At 48.1% G+C, this 18,133-nt stretch overlaps 1 protein-coding gene across 1 annotated transcript; it reads right to left on the bottom strand.

The window, feature by feature from the left end:
- Positions 1-691: 691 nt before the first annotated feature.
- On the bottom strand, positions 692-17,551 carry LOC139245795 (ADP-ribosylation factor-binding protein GGA3-like; the record flags this gene model as incomplete). Its single annotated transcript, XM_070871310.1, has 10 exons — positions 17,484-17,551; positions 11,580-11,664; positions 10,897-10,972; positions 10,264-10,362; positions 8,274-8,397; positions 7,477-7,580; positions 6,651-6,731; positions 4,104-4,241; positions 3,464-3,545; positions 692-808 (listed from the first exon to the last, which is right to left on the bottom strand). Coding segments are annotated over exons 4-10 (730 nt in total), but the record flags the coding sequence as incomplete, so codon positions are not given.
- Between the last annotated feature and the right edge of the window lie 582 nt (positions 17,552-18,133).

Genomic DNA, 18,133 nt, shown 5'->3' with positions numbered 1-18,133 from the left:
TTGGGTTCAGAGAGGAGGGGCACGGGGCGGGGGGAGAGAAGGGGGGCACGGGGCGGGGGAAGAGAGGGGGGCACGGGGTGGGGGGAGAGAGGGGGGGCACGGGGGTGGGGGGAGAGAGGGGGGGCACGGGGTGGGGGGAGAGAGGGGGGCACGGGGTGGGGGGAGAGAGGGGGGGCACGGGGTGGGGGGAGAGAGGGGGGGCACGGGGTGGGGGGAGAGAGGGGGGGCACGGGGTGGGGGGAGAGAGGGGGGGCACGGGGTGGGGGGAGAGAGGGGGGGCACGGGGTGGGGGGAGAGAGGGGGGACACGGGGTGGGGGGAGAGAGGGGGGCACGGCGTGGGGGAGAGAGGGGGGCACGGGTTGGGGGGAGAGAGGGGGGCACGGGGTGGGGGGAGAGAGGGGGGCACGGGGTGGGGGGAGAGAGGGGGGGCACGGGGTGGGGGGAGAGAGGGGGGGCACGGGGTGGGGGGAGAGAGGGGGGGCACGGGGTGGGGGGAGAGAGGGGGGGCACGGGGTGGGGGGAGAGAGGGGGGGCACGGGGGTGGGGGGAGAGAGGGGGGCACGGGGTGGGGGGAGAGAGGGGGGGCACGGGGTGGGGGGAGAGAGGGGGGGCACGGGGTGGGGGGAAAGAGGGGGGGTCCGGGAGCTGCAGTATGTCCCTAGATGTGGCGAGCACTATTGAACAAGTTACCTGATGTCCTCGGAAGTTCGGGCAGATCGAGCTCCCCATTTACGGCCTGTCCATGAACAGTCTTTTTGTAGGAGTTTATCGCGCGTGAAAGGTCATCGCTCGCTTGTAAAATCTCACCTGAAGTAAAAAGGCAAAACCATTATAGATTGAGAGAGAGACCAATCAGAGCCTTGCCTGATCTACAGAAAGGCCAATCAGAGGTCTGCCTGGGACTGAGGATGATTTTATCTTTGAAACACTGAAGCTCCACAGTTTAAAAATCTGTAAAGCACCTTAATCTGTGAGGTCATGTGTTTGGAGTGGGGGCCTGGCATTGGTCCACTGCCTTTGCACAGTGCAGTCAGCCTCTTCCCACCCCCCCCCCCCGCAAAATCACAGTCTGACCCCGACATTTCGGGGAGGTGACTCACAATGCTCTAGCTACTGGAACAATGGCATAACCTGTGGGTCACCATAGTTACCCCTCACAAGTTGCACATTCGCCTCTCTCACTCACGTGGTGTGCGACTTCAATCTCGGAGAAGGTGAACCGAGCAAAGACTTGGTGAGACGAGGCCAGATATGAAGCAATAAGCTGCTTTATTTCACAGTGAGGTGAGCAGACATAAAAGCTTTTATGATTGGACACAATACAAACTAAAGAACATAAATAAAATTAATGTCAGCAAAATAACAGTAACAAAGAAAATAATGGCACTGAAGAGTGACAAGTCCCCAGAAACGGTTTCATTCCAGGGTTTAAAGGAAGTAGGTGAGCACATTGCAGATGCCCCAACTATAATCTTCCAAAGTTCTCTCGATTTAGGAACCGAGCTGTCTCTGCAGCCATGGCAGATTACAGGTTACCTTCATCTATGTCTTACCTCCCTCTGCCACAGCCAGAAAGGGATCCAAGACTTTTCAACACAATGGCCTGATATATAATAAGTAAAAACATTTATTTTTTCTATCTATTAAAACTCTTACGCTGGTATAAACAGGCCATACGCTTGCCTTTACCAGGTGTAAAAGTTTGAAGGATATTCGCTGGGCAGGAGTTGGACAAATAGCCCAAATCTCCGCCCGCGAAGGCCCTTCTCCCAGGGATGCGTGCGATCTGTCAAAGGACATGTTGACAGATCACAATGCTGGTTTTAGACGCATGTGCATCGCGCGCCTAAAACCGGCACTTCTGGGGCCTCTTCGGGTTAAGGGATATTTTTCGACTATTGAGATAGGCTAATGACTTACTTATTATTTACAACATCAAAGGTAGAATCATATCGTCCCAGAGTCAGTTGTTTAACTGGTGTGAATGCACGATGTTTTAAAACACACTTACAGCAAACTTTTCTCCCCCATCCCCCCCCACCACAAAATCTTTCTGCAGAGAAATAATCAAAACCTCAAAACGTGACACCCAACAATAAATTAAACAAAATCTCATTTACAAATACCAAAGGACTGAAAACACACGGCAAGTCCGTCAGTAAATGAAAAGACAAGTGAACAGTTTGGGTGGAGAGTCTTCATCAGAAAATGGTCCTTTCTCTGTCGGACAGACACACTTGCTGTATGTTTATCTCTGATCCAGTATTTGCCCTTTGTTTGGATACATATCCCTCATTACTGTGCACTAAAGACCTGCCCCCGCCCAATCCTCCCCCATCCAATTTTTTTGCACTCTTCTGAAGGTGCCTTCATCATCTCTGCCCACACATGATGCCACCTGGGCAAGTACTGGAGGCCGCTGGTGCCTGGGGGCAAGGGGGCAGGGGTGGGGGGATACTCCATTGAAAGAAAGACTTGCATTTATATAGCACCTTTCATGACCACAGGACGTCTCAAAGCGCTTTACAGCCAATGAAGTACTTTTGGAGTGTAGTCACTGTTGGAATGTGGGAAACGCGACAGACAATTTGTGCACAGCAAGCTCCCACAAACGGTAATGTGATAATGACCAGATAATCTGTTTTAGCGATGTTGATTGAGGGATAAATATTGCCCAGGACACCGGAGTGAACTCCCCTGCTCTTCTTCGAAATAGTGCTGTGGGATCTTTTACGTCCACCTGAGGGCGCAGACGGGGCCTCAGTTTCACGTCTCATTCGAAAGACGGCACCTCTGACAGTGCGGCACTCCCTCAGCACTGCACTGGAGTGACAGCCTAGATTTTTTTGTGCTCAAGTCCCTGGAGTGGGACTTGAACCCACAACCCTCTGACTCAGAGGCGAAAGTGCTGCCCACTGAGGTCACAGAAGTGTTGAACTTTATGCTGTGTGAGGAGGCAGCTCCAGAACTTCGCATCCAGACTTTGTGACATCGTGTCTAACATGTCGTCCTGTCTGGGTTTTACTTTCATCAGGAACTGGTCCCCCGAAGACTTGGTTAGTAAAATCGATGTGTAACTGCGCCAGAACACCCCAAGCCTGATTGCAATCAGAGTAGTGGTACGAGTTCTACAAGTGGCCTCGGTGGTCCTGGACAATGTGTGCGTGTGTGGGGATAGATTGGTATTCAGCGACGCCTTTGTGAAAAAGTTTACGTGCAGAACCATCAAATGAGCATAAAATTGGGCTCAGTTGTGACACCCTCCATGGTGGAAAAACTCGATGACACTTACCATGCCGGCTGTCAGTTGAAGAATGTGCATCTGGAGGTACCACGTGGATCCGTACTCCAGAAACCTTCAGTAGTGGAGGGGAGGAAATGAGGGTGGGCGTGGGACGGCCATGATAGCCATCCCCCATCTGTCACCCGCTAACAGTCTGAGGAGGAAGCTTCCCCACGTACCTAAGCTGTTGTCATTGTCCTCGGTCTCACTTGCCAGTTTGAACAATGTCCGTCTCATTTTCTCACATCGGACGTACAACTCCTGAAAAGCAGCAGAGCTCGAGTTATTTATCTGTACATGGAGTCCAACCTCAGCTTCCATAATGGAACTCACTGCCCCCTCTGTACAACAACTCACGTTAATACAGCACCTTCAACACAGAAACCCCCCAAGGCCCAATGGGCGACCAAAAGCTTTGGTTACAGAGGTAGGTTTTGAGGAGAGTCTTAATGGAGGAGAGGGAAGTAAGGAGGTTTAGGGAGGGAATTCCAGAGTATGGGGCCTAGTCAGCTAAGGCACGGCCACCAATTGTGGGGCAAAACCAGTGGGACATGCACAAAATGCAGGAGTCAGAGGAATGGAGAGTTCAGAGGCTGGCGGTTACAGGCATAGGGTCGACCATGACGTGATGTAATTATGAGAATGAAGAGTGTTAGCGAGTGTTTGCGAGAGAGCGGGTGTATGTTTATGTGGGTGTGTGTGCGCAAGGGTTGGCCGGGGTGGGGGGGGGGGGAGGAGTGATTGTTGAAATTAGACACTAAACTGTAGTCTTGTGTATGAGAAATACAGCAAGAAGCGGGTGTGGGGGTTCAGGATTACCGTCATCAGCTCTTTGTCCCCTTCCGTCGACTCGGCTTTGCTGTAATGAGCCAGCATTTCATTCAACAGACGCACATTATTGTTCACCTCCTCCAGTGTGTTCAAACGTTTTGTTATTTTCTGCATTCGGGCTTCATCCTGTGAAAGGTACAGAGCTTAGTTATCCCAGCACTCGAAGCCTGCTTCCACTCTGCTGTGCTGCAATCACAAAAAAAAACCATGCAAATAGTGGAGAAGCAAGGGTCTAGCGAGAGTGAGGAACTGAAAGAAATCAGTATTAGTAAAAAAAAATAGTACTGGAGAAATTAATGGGACTGAAAGCCTGGACTTGATGGTCTCCGTCCTAAGGTTTTGAAAGAGGTGGCTATAGAGATAGTGGATGCATTGGTTGTCATCTTCCAAAATTCCATAGATTCTAGAACAGTTCCGGCAGATTGGAAGGTAGCGAATGTAACCCCGCTATTTAAGAAAGGAGGGAGAGAAAACAGGGAACTACAGACCAGTTAGCCTGACATCAGTAGTATCATTCCTCGAATCTATTATTCAGGATGTGGTAACAGGACACATAAAAATTATTGGATTGGGCAGTCAACATGGATTTATGAAACGGAAATCATGTTTGACAAATCTGTAAAGAGTTTTTTTTGAGGTTGTAACTAGTAGAATCGATAAGGGGGAACCAGTGGATGTGGTGTATTTGGATTTTCAGAAGGCATTCGACAAGGTGCCACACAAGAGGTTATTAAACAAAATTAGGGCTCATGGAATTGGGGGTAATATACCAGCATGGATTGAGGATTGGTTAACGGACTTAAAAACAAAGAGTAGGAATAAATGGGTCATTTTTGGGTTGGCAGGCTGTAACTAGAGGGGTACCGCAAGGATCGGTGCTTGGGCCCCAGCTATTCACAATCTATATCAATGATTTGGATGAGGGAACCAAGTGTAATATATCCAAGTTTGCTGATGATACAAAGCTAGGTGGGAATGTAAGTTGTGAGGAGGATGCAAAGAGACTTCAAGGGGATATAGACAGGCTGAGTGAGTGGACAAGATCATGGCAAATGGTATATAATGTGGAGAAATGTGAAGTTATCCACTTCGGGAGGAAAAGTAGAAAAGCAGAGTATTTTTAAATGGTGAGAGATTGGGAAATGTTGGTGTTCAGAGGGGGGACCTGGGTGTCCTTGTACATGAATCACTGAAAGTTAACATGCAGGGACAGCAAGCAATTAAGAAAGCAAATAGTATGTTGGCCTTCATTACAAGAGGATTGAGTATAAGAGTAAAGACATCTTACTGCAATTTTTAGGGCCCTGGTGAGACGCTGGAGTATTGTGTACAGTTTTGGTCTCCTTACCGAAGGAAGGATATACTTGCCTTGGAGGGAGTGCAACGAAGGTTCACCAGACTGATTCCTGGGATGGGGGGATTGTCCTATGAGGAGAGATTGAGCAGACTAGGCCTATATTCTCTAGAGTTTAGAAGAATGAGAGGTGATCTCATTGAAACATTCTTACAGGGCTTGACAGGGTAGATGCAGAGAGGATGTTTCCTGTAGCTGGGGAATCTAGAACCAAGGGTCACAGTCTCAGAATAAGGGGTCTGCCATTTAGGACGGAGATGAGGAGACATTTCTTCACTCAGAGTGGTGAATCTCTGGCATTCTCCGCCCCAGAGGGCTGTGGAGACTCAGTATTTGAGTATATTCAAGACCGAGATCGATAGATTTTTGGATATTAAGGGAATGATGGGATATGGGGATAGTGCAGGAAAGTGGAGTTGAGGTAGAAGATCAGCCATGATCTTACTGAATGACGGAGCAGGCTCGAGGGGCCAAATGGTCGACTCCTGCTCCTAATTCTTATGTTCTTATGCTTAAAACACAGACCTACCATTAGCCAGGGCCATCGCAGCCTTTTGGTAAAATTTACATTTTGTACAAATAATATAACAACTTTTTGTGCTCATCGGGTAAGAGTACAGCTCCTTCTACACTGTCCCATCAAACATTCCCAGGGCAGGTACAGCATGCGTTAGTAAAGCTCCCTCTACACTGTCCCATCAAACACTCCCGGGCAGGTACAGCACGGGTTAGATACAGAGTAAAGCTCCCTCTACACTGTCCCATCAAACACTCCCGGGGCAGGCACAGCACGGGTTAGATGCAGAGTAAAGCTCCCTCTACACTATCCCATAAAACACTCCCAGGGCAGGTACAGCACACGTTAGATACAGAGTAAAGCTCCCGCTACACTGTCCCATCAAACACTCCCAGGGCAGGTACAGGACAACGTAGTTAGAGTACCACTCCACATTCTTGCCCGACTTTGAATCAAATTACTCACCATATCCTCTATCCCCACCTATCCACCTTGTCATCATATCCCACAGCCTCAACGACTCACCTTAATCCCTTCTCTCTCCATAAATGCACATTATTCTCTCTTGTCTTAACTTTGATGCCCTTCCCCAGTAATTGATGCTCACCTCATTTCCCCATTGAATGGAGAATGTTCACCTGCCTTGCCTTTTACTCCTCCTTACCTCTTTCACCATATTCTTGATCAGTTTGTTGGCTTCTTGTAGGTCCTCAGCATTCTTGCTCTTCAGTAACCTGGCTAATAGCTGTAATACAATTAAAAGTATGCAAGTTCCTTTAAAATTAACATTCCAGCCCGTTGTATACAGAACATCGCAAAGAGCTGTAAACAACCAACTCTCCCAGGATCCTGCAGTCTCCATCTCACACACTAGTGCCAACATTGAGCACGCCCCAAGGTTACAGCACAACTTATACCCACTAGGAGCTGGACTGAGGAAGCCCAGACTCTCATCCTGTGGGACTTGAACCCCCCCAATCCGTGTGGGATCTGTACCCACCCAGTGACCCCTGTCCATGTGGGATCTGTACCCTCAACCCCAGTGACCCCCCCAGACTGTGTGGAACCTGTAACCCCCCCCCCACCCCCGTGACCCCCCAGTCTGTGTGGGACCTGTACCCCCCCCCCCCAAGTGACCCCCCAGTCTGTGTGGGACCTGTACCCCCCCAGTCTGTGTGGGACCTGTACCCCCCCAGTGACCCCCCAGTCTGTGTGGGACCTGTACCCCCCCCAGTCTGTGTGGGACCTGTACCCTCCCAGTGTCCCTCAATCCGTGTGCGACCTGTACCCCCCAGTTTCTCCCAGTCCGTGTGGGACCTGTGCCCCCAGTCCAGTTCTGGATTTGAACTTGGGTCCCGGGGGTGACAGTTCTTGCTTGTGATGGCATGGCAATTTCACAAAGAGGTTTGAGGAATGGTAAGGGCTTTTTCCTTTTGCCGGTGGATTTGAAATGCTGCTGGTCACCAGTCGGATTATGCTGTGTTCCGTACCTTAGATTTTTCATTATCTTCAAATACTGCGTTTTTGGGACGAGTTGGGGGCGAAGGAATCAAGGTCTTATCGACTGGGATCTGAGGATCATGTTGCAAAATACCTGCAAGAAAAATGCAGAGTGTCAGTCTGCGCAAAGCTTTCATCAGACACTTGAGTAAGAGTTTCCCAATAAAGAGCAGTACAGACAGAAATTACTGCAGGCCTCCAGCGTCCTGTAGAGGGAGCCAGATCCCCACAGGCCAAGCCTTCAGGCACAGGCCCGTTGTTTGGGCTTCTCCCACAAAGCACACTGAACCTCTGCTTTCAGATGCTGACAGATGAAGGCAGCGTGTGACCCAACGATAACTGATCTCAGGGCTTCGGGGTGAGGGAGGGGGAATCCCAGACTCGGTTCCCGCATCCGACAGTTATTCAGTGACTCCTGCCCAGAGCAGGTCGGATGAGAATTGGATCAGGCAGCGATGCCTCCCACAGTGCAATAGCTCACGGAGATTCGCTGGCGAGGACCGTTTATGAACATTGGCCATTTGGGAGAGGGAAGACTCTGGCCATGGAACCTGCTGCTAGTAACAGTCGAAGCCCCAAACAGCAGCAGTAAAGCTGGGGGGTGGGGGGGGGGGGGGGGGAGGAGAAAGACTCTTGCTCTGGAAAGCAAGCTTGTTGCTTCATGACTACACACACACCCACTCTGGCACAGCAAAGCTCAACCAGCGCCCCAGTCTTGTATCCCCCCCTGGTACTTTCCACGTATAACATGGACAAAGTGGCAGGATTCAAGGCAAGCCCTTCATACCTTGCTTCTTTAACATTTGGTAGGCATCTTTGATCTTGGTCTCCTCTGGTAGCGCGACAGTCCAGCTGTACAGCAATTCGATCACTTTTGTTTTGACCTTTTCGGACACTCTGTCTCCCAAATACTGGAAAAAGACATTAAAATGAAACAAGAACGGGCAGCCATTCAGCCCCTCAGTCTGTTACACCATTCTATTAAATCATTGCTGATCTGCACACCTCAACCCCATTTACCCGCCGTTACTCCATATCACTGGATACCCTGACCCAACAAAAATCTGTCCATCTCAGTCTTGAAAGTTCCACAGGTTCACAATTCTCTGAGTTCCAAGTGGTTCTCCACACACTGCACTTTCTCCCTTTAATCCTGAAGACCATGACTCCAGGGGTGCTGGCTTCCCTCCAAGCGCTCATTCCCCCTGCTTGAATCAGGACCGCATCAGCAGGCTATTTGACTGTAGAAGGCAAACATCGCAGCAGAGCGCTGATCCAGTCCTTACTCGATGCCCACAGATGCACGCTCTCTCCAGCACTTGCACCAGATTATGATTAGGAGATAGACCCTGCCTGGGTTTCTCCTCCCTAGACAAGGAGCATCAAAGCCAATTGTAGCACCTACACCAGTCACCCCCACCCTACCCACCCACCCCCTCCCTCCTTCCCTCCCGCTGGGAAGGGCAATGCTTTACTTCCCCAATGGGAAAAGCACACTCCTGGAAAACCATCCGACACAAGGGTTTGAGAAGGCTGTCCATGGTTACTATCAAGCACCACAAGATGGACCAGCAGGTTATTAACTTTACAATACTGAACACTGTTTAATTCAGGAGAATGTCACTCAGAGTCAGGAGCTGCTCTCTCTAGTTTTAGCTGGGCTCCACATTATTGACCCCAAGTCACAGCATTTAATGACAAGGTCTCACATTGTGGGGTTTGATGGAATATTCTTCGAAGATTTATAGCCAAATAAATAGACAGTCACATTGTGTTCAATGTTTGGTTATAAAGCCCTTTGAGTGAATGCCAACAGGTGGCACTGACTCCCATTACTGTAACCAGCTTCCCGACAGCCAGCAGTAGAAACACAGACAGTCAACAGCGCTGGTTCGTGAATCTGGGCAGCGTTACCCGACGGTGCACAGCTGCACAGGAGACCGCCATGCTGGCTGCCCTGCAGTGTAAAAGCACCTTTAACCAAGAACCACAAGAGGAAGGACAGTAGAGTAGCGGTCCTGGTTCGAGATTGGTAGCCCAGATATTCTGAGACTGATGTTAATAAATCCGGATTGGCCTGTAGCCACCAGTACTGTACCCCAGTGTTACAGTGACAGACCTATACCCACCAGTACTGTACCCCAGTGTTATAGTGACAGACCTGTACCCACCTGTACTGTACCCCAGTGTTATAGTGACAGACCTGTACCCACCAGTACTGTACCCCAGTGTTATAGTGACAGACCTGTATCCACCTGTACTGTACCCCAGTGTTATAGTGACAGACCTGTACCCACCAGTACTCGACCCCAGTGTTATAGTGACAGACCAGTACTCACCAGCACCGTACCCCAGTGTTATACAGTGACAGACCTGTACCCACCTGTACTTACCCGTGTGTTATACAGTGACAGTCCTGTACCCACCAGTACTGTACCCCAATGTTATACAATAACAGACCTGTACCCACCAGTACTATACCCTAGATTTGTCACGCTGTGTGCTTGCCACAGTAAGAGAATTTCACACTCATTATTGTTCTCTGCGAAATTGTTAATGACAGCATTAGTTTTTATCTCGAGTATACTCTTCCTGACAATAAAATGAACTGTTGCACTTATATTCAATGAATACAAATCTTTGCAGAGGGTATTGGCACTTGGTGTGAGTGTTTAATGATCAGTGTGTGCCGGCCATTTGTCTGCAGCGGCCACACACGTTGCTGGCCTCTGCCTGCTCCAGCCTTAACGCTGTCTCACAGTCACTGGGAAACCCACCTTTGGAGACACCACTTTGATTAATTCATTCAGGAACCGAAACTTCCCAACTTCATTGTGAAACCTCCGCCCACAGTTCTTCATGCAGGCCTCCAACACCTAGATTAAATCAGAATACTGATATTCACGCCATTGCACAGGATACAGATCCCACATCAATTTTTCCTCAATTGCAGTCTAGCATTCTACAACACACCAATGAACGGCGGATAATGTTTTCAGGGATACATGTGGAGAGTGTAATAGTTCCTAAATTTCTAAACCTGGAGACTGGGTTTACAAGAACTCCTGCTGAAGTGTGCATCCCAGAGTAAGCCATACAGGGGCTGGGGCGTAGGAGAGTGATCCCAACAAAGCAAGGGTGCTGTGACTGACAGTGGCTGCTTTCCCTGTTCACCTCTGGCATGGTGTCGCCGGTTGCTATTGGGCCTGCTGGAAGGTTAGTAACACTGAGGCCCGAGTTTGGCACTGCCTCCAGCAGGGGCCCTGCTCTGCCGTGTGGGGTGCAGAGTTCGTCTCCTGTGTACGAACAATGTGCTCTCGGCAATGAGTACCCTGCTCTGCCACTCATTCGCAACGCAAGAATGTGAGAGAACAGCGAGATGCAGACCAGGTGTAGAATCCCATACTCACGGTAAGTGCTTGGACCGCCTCCCACTCCTGGGGAGACTGGATCTTATGAGCCAGCAGCCTGACAGCAATCTGTGGCCTGGGGAGAGAAATCAAACATTACAAAAAATACAGTCTTTTCACCACTGTAATATGGCCATGAATCTAACCTGGGACAAGGAAAGCCTATCCCAGAGGGACGGTGTTAATCTATCGCAAGAGAAAGAGGCGATTTCCCCCCCACCCACCCCGTCCCCCAGGACAGAAGGGATGATTCTTCAACCCCCCGCGTGCAATGAGAATAGCTTCCTGCAGCAGCTACTTTCCGTTGCCAATAAAAGCCGGCATATAATTGTTAGCTTACATCACTCCGAACATCTGGAGGGCGGGAAATCACTTTGGGTGGGGTGGATTGACCCATCCACCTCCACGGAGGTGTGTGGGGTTGCTGACCCATCTACCTCCATGGCACGAACCTGGTATTGCAGTACTTCCAGGAACGGTGCAGTGGCTCTCGGCCTTTTGGCTAAGAGCATTGGCGCAGAGTGATCCTTGATGTGTGCAAGGTGACCTCTGGCGTTTGTGATTTGACAAAGAATTGGAAAGATTGGCTACGAATAAAAAAAAAAACCTGGATCAAAATAAAACTTTTGGACAAAAGCATTGTAAACAAATACAGTGCCTCAGTAAAAGACTTGTGCACGCACCCTTCCAGCTCCTTGTTGACCTGGTCACAGAAGCCGATGATGTACTCCCAGTCCTCTTGCCGGTTTGCAGGGTTGGTGGCTTTATCTGTAGGTGAGGAAAAGGTGCATTACATAGAAACATAGAAAATAGGTGCAGGAGTAGGCCATTTGGCCCTTCCAGCCTGCACTGCCATTCAATGAGTTCATGGCTGAACATGCAACTTCAGTACCCCATTCCTGCTTTCTCGCCATACCCCTTGATCCCCCCTAGTAGTAAGGGGTACATCTAACTCCTTTTTGAATATATTTAGTGAATTGGCCTCAACAACTTTTTGTGGTAGAGAATTCCATAGGTTCACCACTCTCTGGGTGAAGAAGTTTCTCCTCATCTCGGTCCTAAATGGCTTACCCCTTATCCTTAGACTGTGACCCCTGGTTCTGGACTTCCCCAACATTGGGAACATTCTTCCTGCATCCAACCTGTCTAAACCCATCAGAATTTTAAACGTTTCTATGAGGTCCCCTCTCATTCTTCTGAACTCCAGTGAATACAAGCCCAGTTGATCCAGTCTTTCTTGATAGGTCAGTCCCGCCATCCCGGGAATCAGTCTGGTGAACCTTCGCTGCACTCCCTCAATAGCAAGAATGTCCTTCCTCAGGTTAGGAGACCAAAACTGTACACAATACTCCAGGTGTGGCCTCACCAAGGCCCTGTACAACTGTAGCAACACCTCCCTGCCCCTGTACTCAAATCCCCTCGCTATGAAGGCCAACATGCCATTTGCTTTCTTAACTGCATGCTGTACCTGCATGCCAACCTTCAATGACTGATGTACCATGACACCCAGGTCTCGTTGCAGCTCCCCTTTTCCTAATCTGTCACCATTCAGATAATAGTCTGTCTCTCTGTTTTTACCACCAAAGTGGATAACCTCACATTTATCCACATTATACTTCATCTGCCATGCATTTGCCCACTCACCTAACCTATCCAAGTCGCTCTGCAGCCTCATAGCATCCTCCTCGCAGCTCACACTGCCACCTAACTTAGTGTCATCCGCAAATTTGGAGATACTACATTTAATCCCCTCATCTAAATCATTAATGTACAGTGTAAACAGCTGGGACCCCAGCACAGAACCTTGCGGTACCCCACTAGTCACTGCCTGCCATTCTGAAAAGTACCCATTTACTCCTACTCTTTGCTTCCTGTCTGACAACCAGTTCTCAATCCATGTCAGCACACTACCCCCAATCCCATGTGCTTTAACTTTGCACATTAATCTCTTGTGTGGGACCTTGTCGAAAGCCTTCTGAAAGTCCAAATATACCACATCAACTGGTTCTCCCTTGTCCACTCTACTGGAAACATCCTCAAAAAATTCCAGAAGATTTGTCAAGCATGATTTCCCTTTCACAAATCCATGCTGACTTGGACCTATCATGTCACCTCTTTCCAAATGCGCTGCTATGACATCCTTAATAATTGATTCCATCATCTTACCCACTACCGATGTCAGGCTGACCGGTCTATAATTCCCTGTTTTCTCTCTCCCTCCTTTTTTAAAAAGTGGGGTTACATTGGCTACCCTCCACTCAATAGGAACTGATCCAGAGTCAATGGAATGTTGGAAAATGACTGTCAATGCATCCGCTATTTCCAAGGCCACCTCCTTAAGTACTCTGGGATGCAGTCCATCAGGCCCTGGAGATTTATCGGCCTTCAATCCCATCAATTTCCCCAACACAATTTCCCGACTAATAAAGATTTCCCTCAGTTCCTCCTCCTTACGAGACCCTCTGACCCCTTTTATATCCGGAAGGTTGTTAGTGTCCTCCTTAGTGAATACCGAACCAAAGTACTTGTTCAATTGGTCCGCCATTTCTTTGTTCCCCGTTATGACTTCCCCTGATTCTGACTGCAGGGGACCTATATTTGTCTTTACTAACCTTTTTCTCTTTACATATCTATAGAAACTTTTGCAATCCGTCTTAATGTTCCCTGCAAGCTTCTTCTTGTACTCCAATTTCCCTGCCCTGTTCATTGACACAACTCCGGGTTACCTCAGCTCACCTGACTCGAGTACTGGAGAGAGCCTCAATCACCCAGAACTGGGCAACTGACCAAAAAGAAAGGCTCACGGCCACACCTTGGCAGGGCACTCACCCGACTTTGGGAATCAGGGCCAAATCCTACAGCTACTAAAAACCAGAAACAAAAACAGTGACCACGGGAAATCTCAGCAGGTCAGGCAGCATCAGACAAGAGAACACAGACAAGAGGTAGCCTTGAGGAGGAATTCATAGAATGCATACGGGATTGTTTCTGAGAACAGTATGTTACAGAACCTACAAGGGAGCAAGCGATCTTAGATCTGGTCCTGTGTAATGAGACAGGAATAATAAACGATCTCCTCGTAGAAGATCCTCTCGGAATGAGTGATCACAGTATGGTTGAATTTGTAATACAGATTGAGGGTGAGGAAGTAGTGTCTCAAATGAGCGTACTATGTTTAAACAAAGGGGACTACAGTGGGATGAAGGCAGAGTTGGCTAAAGTGGACTGGAAACACAGACTAAACGGTGGCACAATTGAGGAACAGTGGAGGACTTTTAAGGAGCTCTTTCATAGTGCTCAACAAAAATATATTCCAGTGAAAAAGAAGGGCGGTAAGAGAAGGGATAACCAAGGAAATAAAGGAGAGTATCAAATTAAAAACCAATGCATATACGGTGGCCAAGGTTAGTGGGAAACTAGAAGATTGGGAAAATTTTAAATGACAGCAAAGAATGACTAAGAAAGCAATAAAGGAAAGACAGATTATGAAAATAAACTTGCGCAAAACATACAAACAGATAGTAAAAGCTTTTACCGATATATAAAACGGAAAAGAGTGACTAAAGTAAATGTTGGTCCCTTAGAAGATAAGAAGGGGGATTTAATAATGGGAAATGTGGAAATGGCTGAGACCTTAAACAATTATTTTGCTTCGGTCTTCACAGTGGAAGACACAAAAACCATGCCAAAAATTGCTGGTCATGGGAATGTGGGAAGGGAGGACCTTGAGATAATCACTATCACTAGGGGGGTAGTGCTGGACAGGCTAATGGGACTCAAGGTAGACAAGTCCCCTGGTCCTGATGAAATGCATCCCAGGGTATTAAAAGAGATGGCGGAAGTTATAGCAGATGCATTCGTTATAATCTACCAAAATTCTCTGGACTCTGGGGAGGTACCAGCGGATTGGAAAGCAGCTAATGTAACGCCTCTGTTTAAAAAAGGGGGCAGACAAAAGGCAGGTAACTATAGGCCGGTTAGTTTAACATCTGTAGTGGGGAAAATGCTTGAAACTATCATTAAGGAAGAAATAGCGGGACATCTAGATAGGAATAGTGCAATCAAGCAGACGCAACATGGATTCATGAAGGGGAAATCATGTTTAACTAATTTACTGGAATTCTTTGAGGATATAACGAGCATGGTGGATAGAGGTGTACCGATGGATGTGGTGTATTTAGATTTCCAAAAGGCATTCGATAAGGTGCCACACAAAAGGTTACTGCAGAAGATAAAGGTACGCGGAGTCAGAGGAAATGTATTAGCATGGATAGAGAATTGGCTGGCGAACAGAAAGCAGAGAGTCGGGATAAATGGGTCCTTTTCGGGTTGGAAATCGGTGGTTAGTGGTGTGCCACAGGGATCGGTGCTGGGACCACAACTGTTTACAATATACATAGATGACCTGGAAGAGGGGAGAGAGTGTAGTGCAACAAAATTTGCAGATGACCCAAAGATTAGTGGGAAAGCGGGTTGTGTAGAGGACACAGAGGCTGCAAAGAGATTTAGATAGGTTAAGCGAATGGGCTAAGGTTCGGCAGATGGAATACAATGTCGGAAAATGTGAGGTCATCCACCTAGGGGGAAAAAAAACAGTAAAAGGGAATATTATTTGAATGGGGAGAAATTACAACATGCTGCGGTGCAGAGACACCTGGGGGTCCTTGTGCATGAAACTCTTTTAGGATCCTTGTGCATGAATCCCCCAAAAAAGTTAGTTTGCAGGTGCAGCAGGTCATCAGGAAGGCAAATGGAATGTTGGCCTTCATTGCGAGAGGGATGGAGTACAAAAGCAGGGAGGTCCTTCTGCAACTGTATAGGGTATTGGTGAGGCCGCACCTGCAGTACTGCGTGCAGTTTTGGTCACCTTTCTTAAGGAAGGATATACTAGCTTTGGAGGGGGTACAGAGACGATTCACTAAGCTGATTCCGGAGATGAGGGGCTTACCTTATGATGATAGATTGAGTAGACTGGGTCTTTACTCGTTGGAGTTCAGAGGGATGAGGGGTGATCTTATAGAAACATTTAAAATAATGAAGGGGATAGACAAGATAGAGGCAGAGAGGTTGTTTCCACTGGTCGGGGAGACTAGAACTAGGGGGCAGAGCCTCAAAATACGGGGGAAGCCAATTTACAACCGAGTTGAGAAGGAATTTCTTCTCCCAGAGGGTTGTGAATCTGTGGAATTCTCTGCCCAAGGAAGCAGTTGAGGCTAGCTCATTGAATGTATTCAAATCACAGATAGATAGATTTTTAACCAATAAGGGAATTAAGGGTTACGGGGAGCGGGCGGGTAAGTGGAGCTGAGTCCACGGCCAGATCAGCCATGATCTTGTTGAATGGCGGAGCAGGCTCGAGGGGCTAGATGGCCTACTCCTGTTCCTAATTCTTATGTTCTTATGTTATGTACAGGTCAGGTATTGAATTCAGTCCTCAGAGCTGGAAGATATTACAAGTGAGCAGCAGATAAACAGGAGCAGAGGAAGGGGAAGTGGGCAAACCACAATAACCACACACAGGAAAAGTCACAGAACGGGGAAAGCGGTGAAGTGGAAAACAAGCAGAGGGAAGCAACACGAGACAAAATGAGGCAAAATGAGAGAAATCGAAGACAAATAAGTCACAGTGAGTGTGTGAGTAACTCAATACAAAGCCAGAATACTGCAGATCTGGAAAACTGAAACAAAATCAGAAAATGCTGGAAACACTCAGCAGGTCAGGCAGTGTCTGTGGAGAGAGAAACAGAGTTTACGTTTCGGGTTGGTGACCCTGCGTCAGAACTGGAAAAAGCTGTAACAGAGATGTAACAGATTTTAAACAAGTGCAGGGGCAGGGAATGGTGGGAGGGGAGGAAAGAATAAAAGGGAAGGTCAGTGATATGATGCAAAACAGGAGAGATTAAATTACAAAACTGATGACGGTGCAAGGCAAGAGGAGGTGGTAATGGGACAAGTTAAGAAACAAAAGATGAGTCTCGATAGGGTGTAAATGAGAATGGCAGAGTCATCAACAACTGCCCTGGGACATGGAGCAGAGGACATGACCTGAAATTGTTGAACTCGATCTTGAGTCCAGGAGGCTGTAAAGTGCCTCAACGAAAGATGAGGTGCTGTTCCTCCAGCATGCGTTGAGCTTTATTGGAACAGTGTAGGAGGCCGAGGATGGAGAGTTCAGTGGGAGTGGAGTGGGGAATTAAAGCGACAGAAAGCTCGGGGTCACACTTACGGACTGAAAGAAGGTGTTCTCCAAAGCGGTCACCCAATCTGCGTTTGGTCTCCCCGATGTAGAGGAGACCACATCGTGAGCAGTGAATACAGTATACTACATTGAAGCAAGTACAAGTAAATCGCTGTTTCACCTGGAAGGAGTGTTTGGGGCCCTGGATAGTGGGAAGGGAGGGGGTAAAAGAGCAGGTGTTGCATCTCCTGCGCTTGCACAGGAAGGTGCCACGGGAAGGGAAGGGGGTGCTAGGGGTGACTGCGGAATGGACCAGGGTGTCGCGGAGGGAGCGGTCCCTATAGAATGCTGAAAGGGGAGGGAACGAAGTGTTCTAAATACCTTCCAGTTATGAAGAAGGTTTCAATACCTGAAATGTTCTGCGTTTCCTCCACAGATGCTGACTGACTTGTTGAGTGTCTCCAGCACTGTACCAGAGTTCATAATATTGGTGCTGGTTCCGCATAGAAAAATAAATCAAACTTCATTCATAAGAACTTAAGAACTAGAAGGAGGAGTAGGCCATTTGGCCTCTTGAGCCTGCTCCGTCATTCAATAAGATCACGGCTGATCTGATCATGGACTCAGTTCCACTTCTATGCCCGCTCCCCATAACCCTTTACTCCCCTTTCGCTTAAAAATCCGTCTATCTCCGCCTTACATATATTCAATGACCCAACCTCCTCAGCTCTCTCGGGCAGAGAATTCCACAGATTTAAAACCCTCAGAAAATAAATTTCTCCTCATCTCAGTTTTAAATGGGCGGCCACTTATTCTAAGACTTTGTCCCCTGGTTTTAGTTTCCCCTATGAGTGGAAATATCCTTTCTGCATCCACCTTGTTGACCCCTCTCATTTTATTATACGTTTCAATAAGATCATCTCTCATTCTTCTAAACTCCAATGAGTATAGGCCCAACCTACTCAACGTATCTTAAGTCAACCCCCTCATCTCCAGAATCAACCTAGTGAACCTTCTCTGAACAGACTCCAATGCAAGTATATCCTTTCTTAAATACGG

The sequence above is a fragment of the Pristiophorus japonicus genome, unplaced genomic scaffold, assembly GCF_044704955.1.
Source record: "Pristiophorus japonicus isolate sPriJap1 unplaced genomic scaffold, sPriJap1.hap1 HAP1_SCAFFOLD_2368, whole genome shotgun sequence".
In the NCBI taxonomy this organism is placed as follows: Eukaryota; Metazoa; Chordata; class Chondrichthyes; family Pristiophoridae; genus Pristiophorus; species Pristiophorus japonicus.
The sequence above is the reverse complement of the archived record's forward strand: the minus strand, read 5'-3'. Positions and strand labels throughout refer to the sequence as shown.